At 40.6% G+C, this 14,595-nt stretch overlaps 1 protein-coding gene across 1 annotated transcript in view; it reads left to right on the plus strand.

Moving 5' to 3' along the window:
- Positions 1 to 14,595, plus strand: part of ZYG11B (zyg-11 family member B, cell cycle regulator) — a 98,227-nt gene that overhangs the window by 55,828 nt on the left and 27,804 nt on the right. Inside the window, exons 5-8 of the mRNA XM_012434800.3 lie at positions 697 to 873; positions 4,543 to 4,607; positions 11,244 to 11,343; positions 11,926 to 11,976. Of these exons, the coding sequence (XP_012290223.1) occupies positions 697 to 873; positions 4,543 to 4,607; positions 11,244 to 11,343; positions 11,926 to 11,976 (393 nt within the window). The remainder of the gene's footprint in view (positions 1 to 696; positions 874 to 4,542; positions 4,608 to 11,243; positions 11,344 to 11,925; positions 11,977 to 14,595) is intronic.

Raw genomic sequence — 14,595 nt, forward strand, 5'->3', positions numbered from 1 at the left:
AAGGTTTCACCATGTTGGCCAGGCTGGTCTCAAACTCCTGACCTCGGGTGATCCACCTGCCTTGGCCTCCCAAAGTGCTGGGATTAGAGGCGTGAGCCACTGCACCTGGCCCCCAGCTAATTTTTCTGTTGTTTTATAGAAATGGGGTTTCATCATGTTGCCCAGGCTGGCAGTTTTCTTAGTGTAGTTGAAAGCAAGATCTTCAACTGATAGTGAAGAATGGGAAGGATTCATTGGAGGTTTGAGAAGAGGGGAAAAGTGAGAAATAGTTTCTTCTAGGCCAGGGAAAGTGAATGGATTTTATCGCACTCTTACCTCAGCAATGTTCTCAAGGAACTGAAGATTGAGATTTCAGAGTGAAGTGTGCTCTAGTCAAGTCAGTGAGAATTTATTCACTGCCTTGCATGTAACAGGCACCACAATAGGTCTTGGAAATACAAAGATGAGTGACCCATGTTGAAAAGATTCATTAGCTTTCAGAAAACCTCTAGATATGAATAACGGGATACCTGCCTTAATGAGGTAGACTGGAACTATTTGTGAGTAACTACTATGTCCTGGGCTCTTTGCGCATGAGGATGAAAAAGAAACTTAATGGTGTCTTTGAAATTAGTATAGATCAACAAAATAATCCTGCTCTGTGAAGAGGGCTTGTATTTATAAAGCGAATTAAGAGGACTAATTTTTTTTTTCCAGCTTGTGGTTACTGGGATGAGAAACCACCCTATGAATTTGCCAGTGCAGCTGGCTGCAAGCGCCTGTGTATTTAACTTAACCAAGCAGGATCTTGCTGCAGGAATGCCTGTCCGACTCCTGGCTGATGTGACCCATTTACTGCTCAAAGCCATGGAACATTTTCCCAATCACCAGCAGGTAAGCTTATGTGAATTCCTTTTCAAATAGTCCTTCTAATGTCTTCTACTCATCTCCTGCACTTCAGTTTAATAGTCCAAGGCTGGAAATTTAAATGCCATTGGACTAAGTGTAGGACAACAGAGAAGTGGACACCTAAAGAGTACATTCCCTGCCTAAAACCACTTCAGTCCATATGTTGGGGGACATAGTACAAGCCATACAAAACTCATCTTCCTTCTAGATCTTGAGTTTGTGATCATTTCAGCAGATATGCACAGAGGATCTATTCTGGGCTAGGCACTATCAAATGCTGGGGTACAGAAATGAGTAAGACATGTCTTTTCCCTTTCTAGCTATATGGTAGACAATGTAAACTGTCTTACACTCGGGATGAATACTAAAAATGTTGCTTAAATTTTTTTTAGGTCATTTGAAGTTGACCGTTGAGTTGGCAAGTTAGTAAAAAAATACTCAGAGGCCCAAAACCAAGTAAAAATGGCAAACCACATTATTGAGTGGATCATTAAAGCCAGCTTCTCTCATTGAGTGCAGTTGCCAAACTAGATGAAATTTAGACTTTGATTTTCATGGCCTCTGGAAGCCCATCAGACAGAAGACTCCTATGACTCCCTCCCAAAAAGGATACTTTCCTGCTAAAAGGGAGCTATAAATAAATCTGCCTATGTTAGAGAAACAACAAAAGAATAAACCCAAAGAAGGAAGGAATAAACCCAAAGATGAAAGTAAAAATTAATAAAAATATACCGTTATTTTAGAAAAGATCAGTAATTCCAAGAATTGGTTCTTTGAACATATTTAATATTATTGAAAACTCATTGGCAAAATTGATCAGGGAAAAATGAGAAAGGTTGCATATAAAATAAATAAGATTAGGAAATGGGGTGGGGGAAATGGGAAGTCACTGTAATAGGTATAGGGTTTCCTTCTGAGGTGATGAAAATGTTTGGGATGATTAAATTACTAAAATCCTTCAAATTGTGCACTTTAAATAGGTGAATTGTATGGTACATGAACTATATCTCAATAAAGTTGTTACATATTTTTAAAAACAATGTTCACAATAGGCTAGACCTGGTGGCTCATGCCTAACCTGAGCAATATAGTGGGACCCTGTCTCTACAAATAATAAAAAAAATTTTAAAGTAACTCAATTAAAATAAAAAACCCTGGGAACTCACCTATTAGTTGGAAATGCAAATACTGTAAGCTATTATCTAATTATCTTCAGCCATTTTAACTAAGTGCTACAGAAACTTGAGCATGATTAATTCTGTCAGCTGGATTTTTGTGTGGACAAAGGTACCAGGCAGGATTTCAAACAGGAAGTGACATTGAGTCAAATCTTGACAAATGAATGAGATTTCACATGGAGAACAGCAGAAAATCAGTGGACCTATATGTGAATGTGCAGGCATTCCTGGAAGGGCAAGTTGCATGTGACTGGAGTGTAGGAAGGGCAGTGTAGGATGAGGCCAGCGATATCCAGATTAGGGCCAGATTTGATGAATGCTAGCATAGGAAATTCTTGATTCCACATTGAATTCCTAAAAAAAAAAAAAAAATTAAAACTCTTGAATACTTGCGTAGTTTAGGCTGTAGCCCCCAAAATCAAAACTCTAGCTGGGCAGAAATTGAAGACTACAGCGAAAGTCTTCCTCTTTTCCGTTTTTGCCTGTGGTGCTTTTCAGATGCAGTAAGGCTTAGATTCAACGAAATTTATCTTCTGTTATTACTTTAGCCATTAGTTAAATTAAGCTTAGCAGCTCTTTATTGAATTCAGACTATGTGCACCTATGCTAAGTTCTTTGTTTTTGAGATGGAGTGTCACTCTGTTGCCAGACTGGAGTGCAGTGGCATGATCTTGGCTCACTGCAACCTCTGCTTCCTGGGTTCAAGCGATTCTCCTGCCTCAGCCTCCTGAGTAGCTGGGATTACAGGCATGCACCACTATGCCCGGCTAATTTTTGTATTTTTAGTAGAGACGGGGTTTCACCGTGTTGACCAGGATAGTCTCAATCTGTTGACCAGGATAGTCTCGATCTCTTGACCTCGTGATCCACCCACCTCAGCCTCCCAAAGTGCTGGGATTATAGGCGTGAGCCACTGCGCCAGGCCCACTTGTGCTAAGTTCTAAGCATTCAGATACAGGAACACATAATGTAGCACAGTGTGGTAAGGACTAAGAGAAACAAGTGCTGTTGGGAGCCCAGGAGGAGCACTTAGGACAATTTGAAAATTAGGGGCTGTGCACTGTGGCTTGCGTTTAATCCCAGCACTTTGTGAGGCTGAAGCAGGAGGATTACTTGAGCCCAGGAGTTCGAGGCTGCAGTCAGCTATGATTGTGCCGCTGCATTCCAGCCTGGTGACAGAGCAAGACCCTGTCCCCAAAAGAACACCCCCCCCCAAAATTAAGACATCTTCCTCAATGAGGTAATATCTCTGCCCTGAGCTGAATTGTGAAGGAAAATTAGGAGTTTTCCAGGTAAAGGAACAGGAGGAATGGTCTTTCTAAGCAGAGGCAATTAGAATAGCATTATTGCCTTTCTTATTTCTATGGATCCTGTACAAATTGTGTTTATTTGGGAGGAGAAAAATGGTGATGGTGGAAAGTTGTGCTGCTAATCAATCTGCCAGATTATGATTTAAATTTTACGGGAGTTAAATGGATCCTCAAGCAGAATCTGTCCTAGCACCTTGATCACCTGCAATGAATATAAAACTTCCTGAGAAACCCTCTTAATTAATTACACTTGCACCTAACCCGTTCTGTATAATTCCCCTGGGATTTAGTACCACGTTGCCTTTTTTCTGCCATTTCTTCTATTATGTAATCTTTCTACATCTTCCAGGAAGCAAATAGGGTGTTCATTTTATGTGTTTTTCTATTTCTTGACTAGCTGTATATATCCCATTAATCTGAGTTTTGCCTTCTATGATTGAATTCCCTATATTAAGTCTTATTTAGATAAGAAATCTTCCAATTGTACACCAAAACCTTAAAAAATATTAAAGCCATTTGTCCAAATAAAAAAATTATTAGACACTACGACTTTTTTTAAGCCCACACTTATTTTCTTATTTTGCTTCACGGGAATAACTTGAATCACCTTTCTGTTATGATGGTGCACCTTGACTCTGTGAGTGAATTATTCATTTTTATTTACTATTGTTTAATTGTACTGGTCTAAACTTTATTGAAAAGATAGAGCCAAGTCTATCAGTCACTCTTTAGAGGCCATTGTGTAGAACACTAACCCTGCGTACTCTATGTTAGAGTCAGACTGTCTTCCAAGCAGGCTCGCCTATATTCTTTTGCTGTGTCAACAAGCAAAACTTTGAGCCATTGTTTTTTGTCATTCTCTCCATCTCAAAAAATACAGAAGGCAAGGTTACTTCCAAGGCCACCAGAAACAAGGAGATTGATTGTAATTATCCTATTTATTACCCTATTTCTCATCTAATGGAAAAGACAAAAAAAAGGTACAAGTAACCTTGCATGGGTCTACTGGAAGTCAGCCTTTCAGTAGTAGGGGGCAGATAAAGGTTGTAAGAAGTAACTGGCATTTCATCGGTCTTCTTGTTTTCATATAGAAGCTATACCTTGGTTAAAAGATAACAAAGTGATATTTTATTTAGAATTTTTTTTTTCTCCCTTTGATTCTTTAGTTACAGAAGAATTGCCTCCTTTCACTTTGCAGTGACCGGATCCTTCAAGATGTTCCATTTAACAGGCAAGTAATAGCTCTAGAAGTTAAAGTGGGGCAAAACAAAATGTTAAAAATCTGTCTTGGGTAATTTCTTACCATTTAGGATATCCCTTTTATAAAATTAATTGAGTAGATAGAATTGTGGGTTATTTTATAGAATGCTAAATATACTTTCTTTAATTTGGTGCTTTGACATTCATGATACCAAATTGACCTATGTTTTCATAGTCCTTTGCTTAGGAATTTATGTTGGTTATGGTTTTCAAGATATCCACATAATATTGTAGGCTATGAACATTATTATCCCCATTCAAAAGATAAAAAAATCTGAGGCATATGTAGAGATTCATTGTCTTAACTATGGCTTTGTGACTAATAACTGCAAAATTAGAAAGATGCAGGTTTGGCCAGGCACGGTGGCTCACACCTATAATCCCAGCACTTTGGGAGGCCTAGGCAGGTGGATCATGAGGTCAGGAGTTCAAGAGCAGCCTGGCCAATGTTGTGAAACCCCATCTCTACTAAAGATACAAAAAATTAGCTGGGCATGGTGGCACACGCCTGTAATCCCAGCTACTTGAGAAGCTGAGGCAGGAGAATCACTTACACTCAGGAGGCAAAGGTTGCAATGAGCCAAGAGCCTAGGCAACAGGGCAAGACTCTGTCTCAAAAAAAAAAAAAAAAAAAAAAGAGGTCCAGTGTTCTTTTTTCTGTAATGTATCTCTTACTGTTATCACTATTTGGTATTGAATTATGCTAGAAATTTTGAAGGAGAGATTAAAGGAGGCCATAGAGCTAGATTCCATTAAATATAAAGGGGACCTTTCTTTTTTAAGATGTAATTTTGGAGCTTAAAAAAGTTTTTTTTTTTTGGCTGGGTGAGGTGGCTCACACCTGTAATCCCAGCACTTTGGGAGGCCAAGGTGGGCGAATCACGAGGTCAGGAGTTTGGGACCAGCCTGGCCAACATGGTGAAACCCTGTCTCTACTAAAAATACGAAAAATTAGCTGGGCATAGTGACAGGTGCCTATAATCCCAGCTACTTGGGAGGCTGAGGCAGGAGAATTGCTTGAGCCCAAGAGAGGTTGCAGTGAGCCGAGATCATGCCACTGCACTCCATCCCTGGCATCAAAGTGAGACTCCGTCTCAACAACAACAACAAAAAAAGTTGGTTTTTTTTTTCATTTTACTATTTTAAAATATAACTTTTATTTTTCTTTTTTTGAGACAGGGTCTCTGTCACCCAGGCTGGAGTGCAGTGCCACAATCTCAGCTCACTGCAAACCTCCTCCTCCTGGGTTCTCCTACCTCAGCCACCTGAGTAGCTGGGACTACAGGCGTATGCCACCACGCTGGGCTAATTTTTGTATTTTTTGGTACAGACAAGGTTTCACTGTGTTGGCCAGGCTGGTCTCAAACTCCTGACCTCAAGTTATCCACTGCCTCAGCCTCCCGATACGCTGGAATTGCAGGCATGAGCCACCATGCCCAATATTAAAATATCATTTTTTAATGATAACATTTTGAAAAGGAACTTTATACTAAATTATTTAATGAAAAGTATGTTTCTCAAGCAGCAGTTTTTTTTTTTGAGATGGAGTTTCACTCTTGTTGCCCAGGCTGGAGTGTAATGGCATGATCTTGGGTCACTGCAACCTCCACTTCCCGGGTTCAAGCAATTCACCTGCCTTAGCCTCACAAATAGCTGGAATTACAGGCATGCACCATCACGCCCGGCTAATTTTTTGTATTTTTAGTAGAGACGGGGTTTCATTATGTTGGCCAGGCTGGTCTTGAACTCCTGACCTCAGGTGATCCACCTCGGGCTCCCAAAGTGCTGGAATTACAGGCATGAGCCACTGTTCCTGGCCTTTAAGCAGCATTTTTACTGTAATTTACTTTTATTTGAGTAATAGAGAACACTTATCTGGCATGGCTAAGGAAAGTGGTGTTCCATTTTTTATTTGAAATAAACAATTTGGATAAAAATATAACTACATATATCTCATGTAGATTGCTAATTTTATTTTGGAAATATTGAGCCTCTGTACTGATTGTTCTAACAAAGTGTAAGGTAGGAAAGGCAGTCAGTCTCCTAAAGATTATATTCTACCCTTTAACATTTTCTTAAAGGGCTAGATTATAAATACTCTAGGCCTATGGGCCATAGAGTCTCTGTTGCAACTATTTAATTCTGCCGTTGTACCTCAAAAGCAGCCTAGCTAATATAGAAGCAAATGGGTGTGACTGTGTTCCAACAGAACTTTACAAAGCAGGCAGCCAGATCCACAGGCTATGAAGTTTGCCTACCTCTCATCTAGCCAATGTTCTGTGCAAGAATAGACCTTCTTTGTGGTCAGAGGTTATGATTGGTTTGTCACTTTGTCTCTAGTGCTTGAGTGGATATTTAATGGATTGATGGATGGATGAATAAATGAGTATTACATGAGACAGAATTTTTCTTTTTTTCTTTTTTCGAGACAAGAGTTTTGCTCTTTCACCGAGGCTGGAGTGCAGTGGCATAATCTTGGCTCACTGCAACCTCCGCCTTCTGCTTTCAAGATATTCTCCTGCCTCAGCCTCCTGAGTAGCTGGGATTATAGATGCCTATCACTATGCCCAGCTAATTTCTGTATTTTTAGTAGAGACGGGGTTTCACCATGTTGGCCAAGCTGCTCTCGAACTCCTGACTTCAGGTGATCCGCCCGTCTCAGCCTCCCAGAGTGCTAGAATCACTCCCAGAGTGGCGTGAGCCACTGTGCCTGGTTGAAACAAAATTTTTCATTGAAGAGGTGTTAATGAAATGCATTGGGCCCCCACACAAGGAAGGAAAGATTCTATCATACTGGTGATCGTTAAGGATTTCATGTTAGTAATGGCACTTGAGATAAAAATGGTAAAAACTAACATGTAGGAGGCACTTACTGTTGCAAGGCAGGCATTATGCTAAAGTGTTTTATGTGTGCTTATTCAGTCCTCAGAACAATCCTGTGAAATTGTTACTCTTATGATCTTCATTTTACAGATAAGGAAATAGAGACACAGAAAGGATTAGTAACTTGCCCAAGGTAATAAGATAGTAAGTAGCAGAGTCTAGATTTAAATTCAGTCTGACTCCAGATCCTCCATATTTTCATCCGTGCTATGTTGCTTTGAAGATGAGAGCTGGTTGAATTGTTTTATGTTGTTGGAACTGCATGAATAAAGACACAGAGAAAGTCAATTATGTTAGTAAAAATTAACCTTTATAAAGAACTTATTTTGTGTACTAAGTCTTAAGCTTCCATGTAATATCATTTAATCCTCATGGCAACCCTATGGAAGTTTTTATTTTATTTATTTATTTATTTTTATTTTTTATTTTTGAGACAGCATTTTGCTCTTGTTGCCCAGGCTAGAGTGCAATAGCACAATCTCGGCTCACCACAACCTCTGTCTCCTGGGTTCAAGCAGTTCTGCCTCAGCCTCCTGAATAGCTGTGACTACAGGTGTGTGCCACTACAGAAGCCTAATTTTGTATTTTTAGTAGGGCAGGGTTCCACCATGTTGGCCAGGCTAGTCTCGAACTTCTAACCTCAGGTGATCTGCCTGCCTCAGCCTCCCAGAGTGCCGTGATTGCAGGCGTGAGCCAACATGCCTGGCCTGGAATAGGTATAGGAATATTGAAGTTCAGAGAGATTCAGGAATTTGCCCAGAGTCCCAAAGTTAGGCTGGGTACAGTAGCTCACGCCTGTAATCCCAACACTTTGGGAGACTGAGGTGGGTGGATCACCTGAGGTCAGGAGTTTGAGAGCAGCCTGGCCAACATGGTGAAATGCTGTCTCTACTAAAAATACAAAAAATTAGCCCGGTGTGGTGGCAGGCTCCCAGCTACTAGGAAGGCTGAGGCAGGAGAATCACTTGAACCCAGGATGCAGAGGTTGCAGGGAGCCAAGACAGTGCCACTGCACTCCAGCCTTGGCAACAAGAGCGAAACTCCATATCAAAAAGAAAAAAAGGTTAATAAGTGGTGGAGCTGATATTTGAATCCAGGCTGACTCCAAAGTGTATAATGTTCTTAACAACTTGACTACATTGCCTCACATGATAAAATAATTCATTTTAGCCGGGTGCGATGGCTCACGCCTGTAATCCCAGCACTTTGGGAGGCTGAAGTGGGTGGATCACGAGGTCAAGAGATCGAGACCATCCTGGTCAACATGGTGAAACCCCGTCTCTACTAAAAATATAAAAAATTAGCTGGGCATGGTGGCGCGTGCCTGTAATCCCAGCTACTCAGGAGGCTGAAGCAGGAGAATTGCCTGAACCCAGCAGGCGGAGGTTGCAGTGAGCTGAGATCGCACCATTGCACTCCAGCCTGGGTAACGAGCGAAACTCCTTCTCAAAAAAAAAAAATAATAATAATAATAATAATAATTCATTTTATTGTTAACATTAATTAGAACTAGAATTCAAACCCAGAATTGACTTGAGAATCTGTACACTTTACCACTAGGCTGTGTTACCTCATACTTGTGGGCATGTGTGAAGACTAATGAATAATCCACTTTGCAGCAAGCATAGGGTAAGCAGGAAAAAAGCTTGATATGGCCCCATGCTAAAGTCCTAGAATGCTGTGAGTATGGGAGTGACATCATACGTAAGTCCTTGGACAGGTTTATTTATTTCTAATGTGCAGGTACACACTGATGGGAAACCAGTGGAAACAGAGAAGCCAATTAGGAATTTATTGTAGAAGAATACAAGTAATGGGCCTAATCAGAAATGGCCTTGGGAAGAGAAAGAAGGTAATAGTAAATTTAAGGGAAGTTGCAGGGGAGTAATCTACCTGAAAATAATCATTTAGTCAACATATGTTAAACACTATTTATTTTTTGATCACTGTGTTGAGTGTGTGGCATAAAGGGCCAATAGGATATATAGTCCCCACCCTCAAGGAGCCATAGGCCAAATGGGGATTCTAGTGAGTCTGCAGATGACTATGGATCTCTGACAACTATACCTAAAGTACTAAGGAGCTAAGAAGGCAGTGATCAACTCATCAAAGAAACCTTCTCAAAGGCAGTGATATTTGATCTGAGTCTTAAGGATGAGACCATGGGTAAGATAATCATCTATATTCCTTAACCTCATCTTGATTTTTCTCCTATATTCCACATTGAGTTCTTTGGCAAATCCAGCTTTATCTTCAAAATGTATCCAGAATTCAACCATTTCTGGATTTCTTCACTTCCATTTTTACCACTCGGAGTAGACTGAAAGTGATTTCTCTCCTGAATTACTGCAGTAGCCTCAGAACTGCTCTCCTGCTTCTGTCCTTGCCCTCCTGGAGTTTATTCTAAACACAGCTGGTAGAGTAATCCTGCTTATATAAGTCATATTGCTCAGAAGCCTTCCATTGCGTTCCCTCTCATTCAGAGTAAAAGCTTATTCTTTACTGATATGTTTTGGCTCTGTGTCCCCACCCAAATCTCATGCTGAATTGTAATCACCAGTGCTGGAGGTGGGGCCTGGTGGGAAGTGATTGGATCATGGGGTGTTTTCTAATGGTTTAGCACCACCCCGCAAGTGCTGTCTTGTGATAGAGTTCTCACAAGATCTGTTCATTCGAAAGTGTGTAGCACCTCCGGCTTTGCTCTTCCTTCCAATGTAGGATGTGCCAGCCTCCTCTTCACCTTCCACCATGATTGCAAGTTTCCTGAGGCCTTCCTAGCTGTGCTTCCTTACAGCCTGTGGAACTATGAGCCAATTAAACCTCTTTCCTTTATAAATTACCCAGTCTCAGGTAGTGAGTGGAAGAATGGACAATACACTAGACTCTATGTGATCTGGTGCCTCTCTTACCTCTGACTTTCTCTCTCAGAACTCTTCCCTTGTTCTCTCTGCTCTGGCCTCACTGGCCTCCATGCTATTTGTTGAAACTTCTTAGGCACATACCCACTTCAGGGCCGTTGTATTTCCCCTCCTCTCTGCCTGGAATGCTTGTCCCCTAAATATCATATGACTATCTCTCTTATTTCCTCAAAAGTTTCAATGAGGCCTTCCATAGCCACGCTACATAAAATTTCAACATTTTATATCCTCTTTTCCTGCTTTGTTTTTTTTTCTCTATAGCATATGTCAGTACCTAACCATACTATCTATTTTACTTATTTATCTGATTTATTACCTGTCTTCCTCACTAGAATGTAAGCTCTAGGAAAGTAGCAAAATTTTTCTGTTTTGTTCACTACTCTATCTCCAGCACTAAGAACAATATCTGGCACAAAGCAAGAGTTTAATATATGTTTGTGAATGAATGAATGAATGTTTCTGTTGTGCTAGGTGCTATGAGTAACCCAGAAAATACTTAAATCACAACTGAATATAGAAAAACCTACAATTTAGAAATACAGAATAGAAATATAATTCTAGAAAATGAAATGCCAGATACTTGGAATCTTATTTTCCAAACCCTTCTTTCTTTACAAAATGTTATCAGAATTAATAATATGGCATCATCTCTAAAACACTAAGTGTAATTGTTACTGTCTACCAGTTAAGAGGAATTTTCCCTTGCCTTTTCGCATATTTAAGTTGTAGCATCAGTTACTAGCTGGAACTCTGAAACTGTGCCTGGGCCTCCACATTAATTCATGAAACCCTTTTTGTGTTTTCAGGTTTGAAGCAGCCAAGCTTGTCATGCAATGGCTCTGCAACCATGAGGATCAAAACATGCAAAGGATGGCAGTTGCTATCATTTCCATCCTGGCTGCCAAGGTACCTGAACTCTTGCTGAATAATTTTCTGTAGGCAGCTCTTTATCATTACATTTACTGTTTCCCCCTGAAATCTGTATGCCAGAAAGATTAGTAAATCTCTCTGCCAGCCTGTTTATTCAAGCTACATTGAATATTGCAGAATTTGGCTGGGCACGGTGACTCATGCCTGTAATCCCAGCACTTTGGGAGGCTGAGGCAGGCAGATTGCTTGAATTCATGAGTTTGAGACCAGCCTGGGCAACATAGATAGACCCTGTCTCCACAAAACATACAAAAATTAACTGGGTTTAGTGGCAAGTACCTGTAGACCCAGCTACTCAGGCAGCTAAGGTGGGAGAATTCTTGAGCCTGAGAGATGGAGACTGCAGTGAACTGTGATCACACCATTGCACTCCAGCCTGGGTGACAGAGCGAAACCCTGTCTCACAAAATAAATAGGTAGATAGATATAGATATAGCAGAATTCCAAGTTGATCAGAGATTGATTTTAGTCTGACCTTTGGAGTCAGGTACAGTGAATGGTATTAAACTCACATTAGTGAGTTCTTGGACATTGAATTTGTTTTTTACTTGCTTGTAGCTTTCTACAGAACAAACTGCACAGCTTGGTACTGAACTCTTCATTGTCAGGGTAAGTCTATAATCTTCTCCATGCAGGCCACTAGATATTCATGTTTATTGTTTTCAGGCAGTATTATACATTTTCTGACACACACACACACACACATTTTTTTTTTTTTTTGAGCCAGAGTCTTGCTCTGTCGCCCAGACTGGAGTGCAATGGTGTGATCTTGGCTCACTGCATCCTCCGCCTCCCAGGTTCAAGCGATTCTCCTGCCCCAACTTCCTGAGTAGCTGGGATTACAGGCGTATGCCACCATGCCCAGCTAATTTTTGTATGTTTAGTAGAAACGGGGTTTCACCATATTGGTCAGGCTGGTCTCGAACTCCTGACCTTGTGATTTGCCCACCTTGGCCTCCCAAAGTGCTGGGATTACAGGCCTGAGCCACCATGCCCAGCCGACATTTTATATTTTTCTCTTTTTTTATTTTATTTTATTTATTATTATTATTTTTTAAAGATGGGATTTCACCATGTTGGTCAGGCTGGTCTTGAACTCCTGACCTCAGGTGATCCACCCACCTTGGCCTCCAAAGTTCTTGGATTACAGGCGTGAGCCACCACGCCCGGCCAACATTTTATATTTTAATAAAAACTTTTTGTGGCCAGGCACGTGGTGACCCGCACCGGTAATCCCAGCACTTTGGGAGGCCAAGGCAGGAGGGGATCACTTGAAGCCAGGAGTTCAAGAACAGTCTGGGCAATATAATGGGACTCCTTCTCTTCCGAAAAAAAAAGAAAGTTGGACATTGTGGCACATGCCTGTGGTTCCAACTACTCAGGAGGCTCAGGTGGGAAAATCACTTAAGCCCAGGAGGTCAAGGCTGCAGTGAGCCGTGATTGTGTCACTGCACTCCAGCCTGGGTGACAGAGTGAGACCCTTTCTCAAAAAAAAAAAATTTTTTTTTTGGTTACTTCTAAAGAAGTATATTTATTTATTTTCATATATGCAACTTTGTTCCTTAACAGAGATGGAAAAAGCCCTGAACTAGGAGTAGATGACCTAGGATCTAGGTTGTAAACTCACTTCATGAATTTGAGAAAGTTACTTGCACCAATAGGGTCTACATAAGTATGAAGATCCTATGTAAGGCCAGGCACAGTGGTTATGCCTGTAATCCCAGCACTTTGGGAGGCCAAGGCAGGAGGATTGCTTGAGCCCGGAGTTTGAGACCAGCCTGGGCAATATAGTGAGACCCCATCTATACAAATCATTTAAAAATTAGCCAGGCATGGTAGCAGATGTCTATGGTCCCAGCTTCTCAGGAGGCTGAGGTGGAAGTATTGCTTGAGCCCAAATGGTCTAGGTTACAGTTAGCTATGATAATACCACTGCACTCCAGCCAGGGTGACAGAGCAAGACCCTGTCTCCAAAAAAAAAAAACCCAAAACTCTGTGATTTTTATTATTTATATGGAAAATGTAGAGACTCTATTACAGGTGTAAGGTTGTGCTGTATACTTTGGGAAGCAGATAATTTAAATATCTGATATATGATTTTGCTTGCTTATAATCAGTTGAGGAAATAAGACTAGTAAACCATGAAAAGTTTAAAAAACTTTAAAGGGAGCAGATATAAACAATGTCTTAGGGAAGATTTAGAGGCAAAAAGTATATTTAAACATGCCTGTTAAAATCCTAGAATGAGGTGTTTGAATAGTAATACTGCATGGAAAAGTCAAATAAGAGACCCCTTTTTTCCATGACTTATAAATTATGTATGTAAAGAGAAAGTAAGCCATGCATTTGATATATATGTATAGAGTACCCATGATATCAAATGAATGATACTTGCTGCCTTACTAGATGTTAGGGAATTCACACCGAATTATAATTATGTAATTATAATTCACTCTGGATTATATCCATAAATTCTACCCATAACAAACAGTACAATAGAAAAAACAATAGCTATGTAGATATGGTTGTAACAGAATCTAAAAAGTATAATAATAGAGATATGAATGAAAAAATAATGTTATAAAGAGAGAGAAGGCTGTTTAGGAATAATTGAAAGAGTAGGAATTCTGGAGTTGACGTGTCTGGATTTATTCTCATTTCTGTCTCTTTAATAGCCATGTGGGCCGGGCGTGGTGGCTCACGCCTATAATCCCAGCACTTTGGCAGGCTGAGGTGGGTGGATCACGAGGTCAGCAGATCGAGACCATCCTGGTCAACATGGTGAAACCCTGTCTCTACTAAAAATACAAAATTAGCTGGGAATAGTGGTGCATGCCTGTAGTCCCAGCTACTCGGGAGGCTGAGGCAGGAGAATTGCTTGAACCCAGGAGGCGGAGGTTGTGGTGAGCCAAGATCGCGCCATTGCACTCCAGCCTGGGTAACGAGCGAAACTCCATCTCAAAATTAAAAAAAAAAAAATTAAAAAAAATTTCCCTGTGTATTTGACATAAAAAAAAATAGCCATGTATTTTGGGCAAATCACAGTTTTCTTAGGGGTAATAAAAACTACTTGATACAGTTATTATGAAGACTAAATGAAAAGGAAAAAAGCTCATGCTTGTAATCCCAGCACTTTGGGAGGCTGAGGTGGGAGGTTCACCTACAGCCAGGATTTTGAGACCAGCATGGTCAATATAGCGAGATTCTGGCTCTACTCCAAAGAAAAAA

The sequence above is a fragment of the Aotus nancymaae genome, unplaced genomic scaffold (genome assembly GCF_030222135.1).
Source record: "Aotus nancymaae isolate 86718 unplaced genomic scaffold, 86718_ANA_hifiasm-v0.15.2.pri h1tg000007l, whole genome shotgun sequence".
Taxonomy (NCBI): domain Eukaryota; kingdom Metazoa; phylum Chordata; class Mammalia; order Primates; family Aotidae; genus Aotus; species Aotus nancymaae.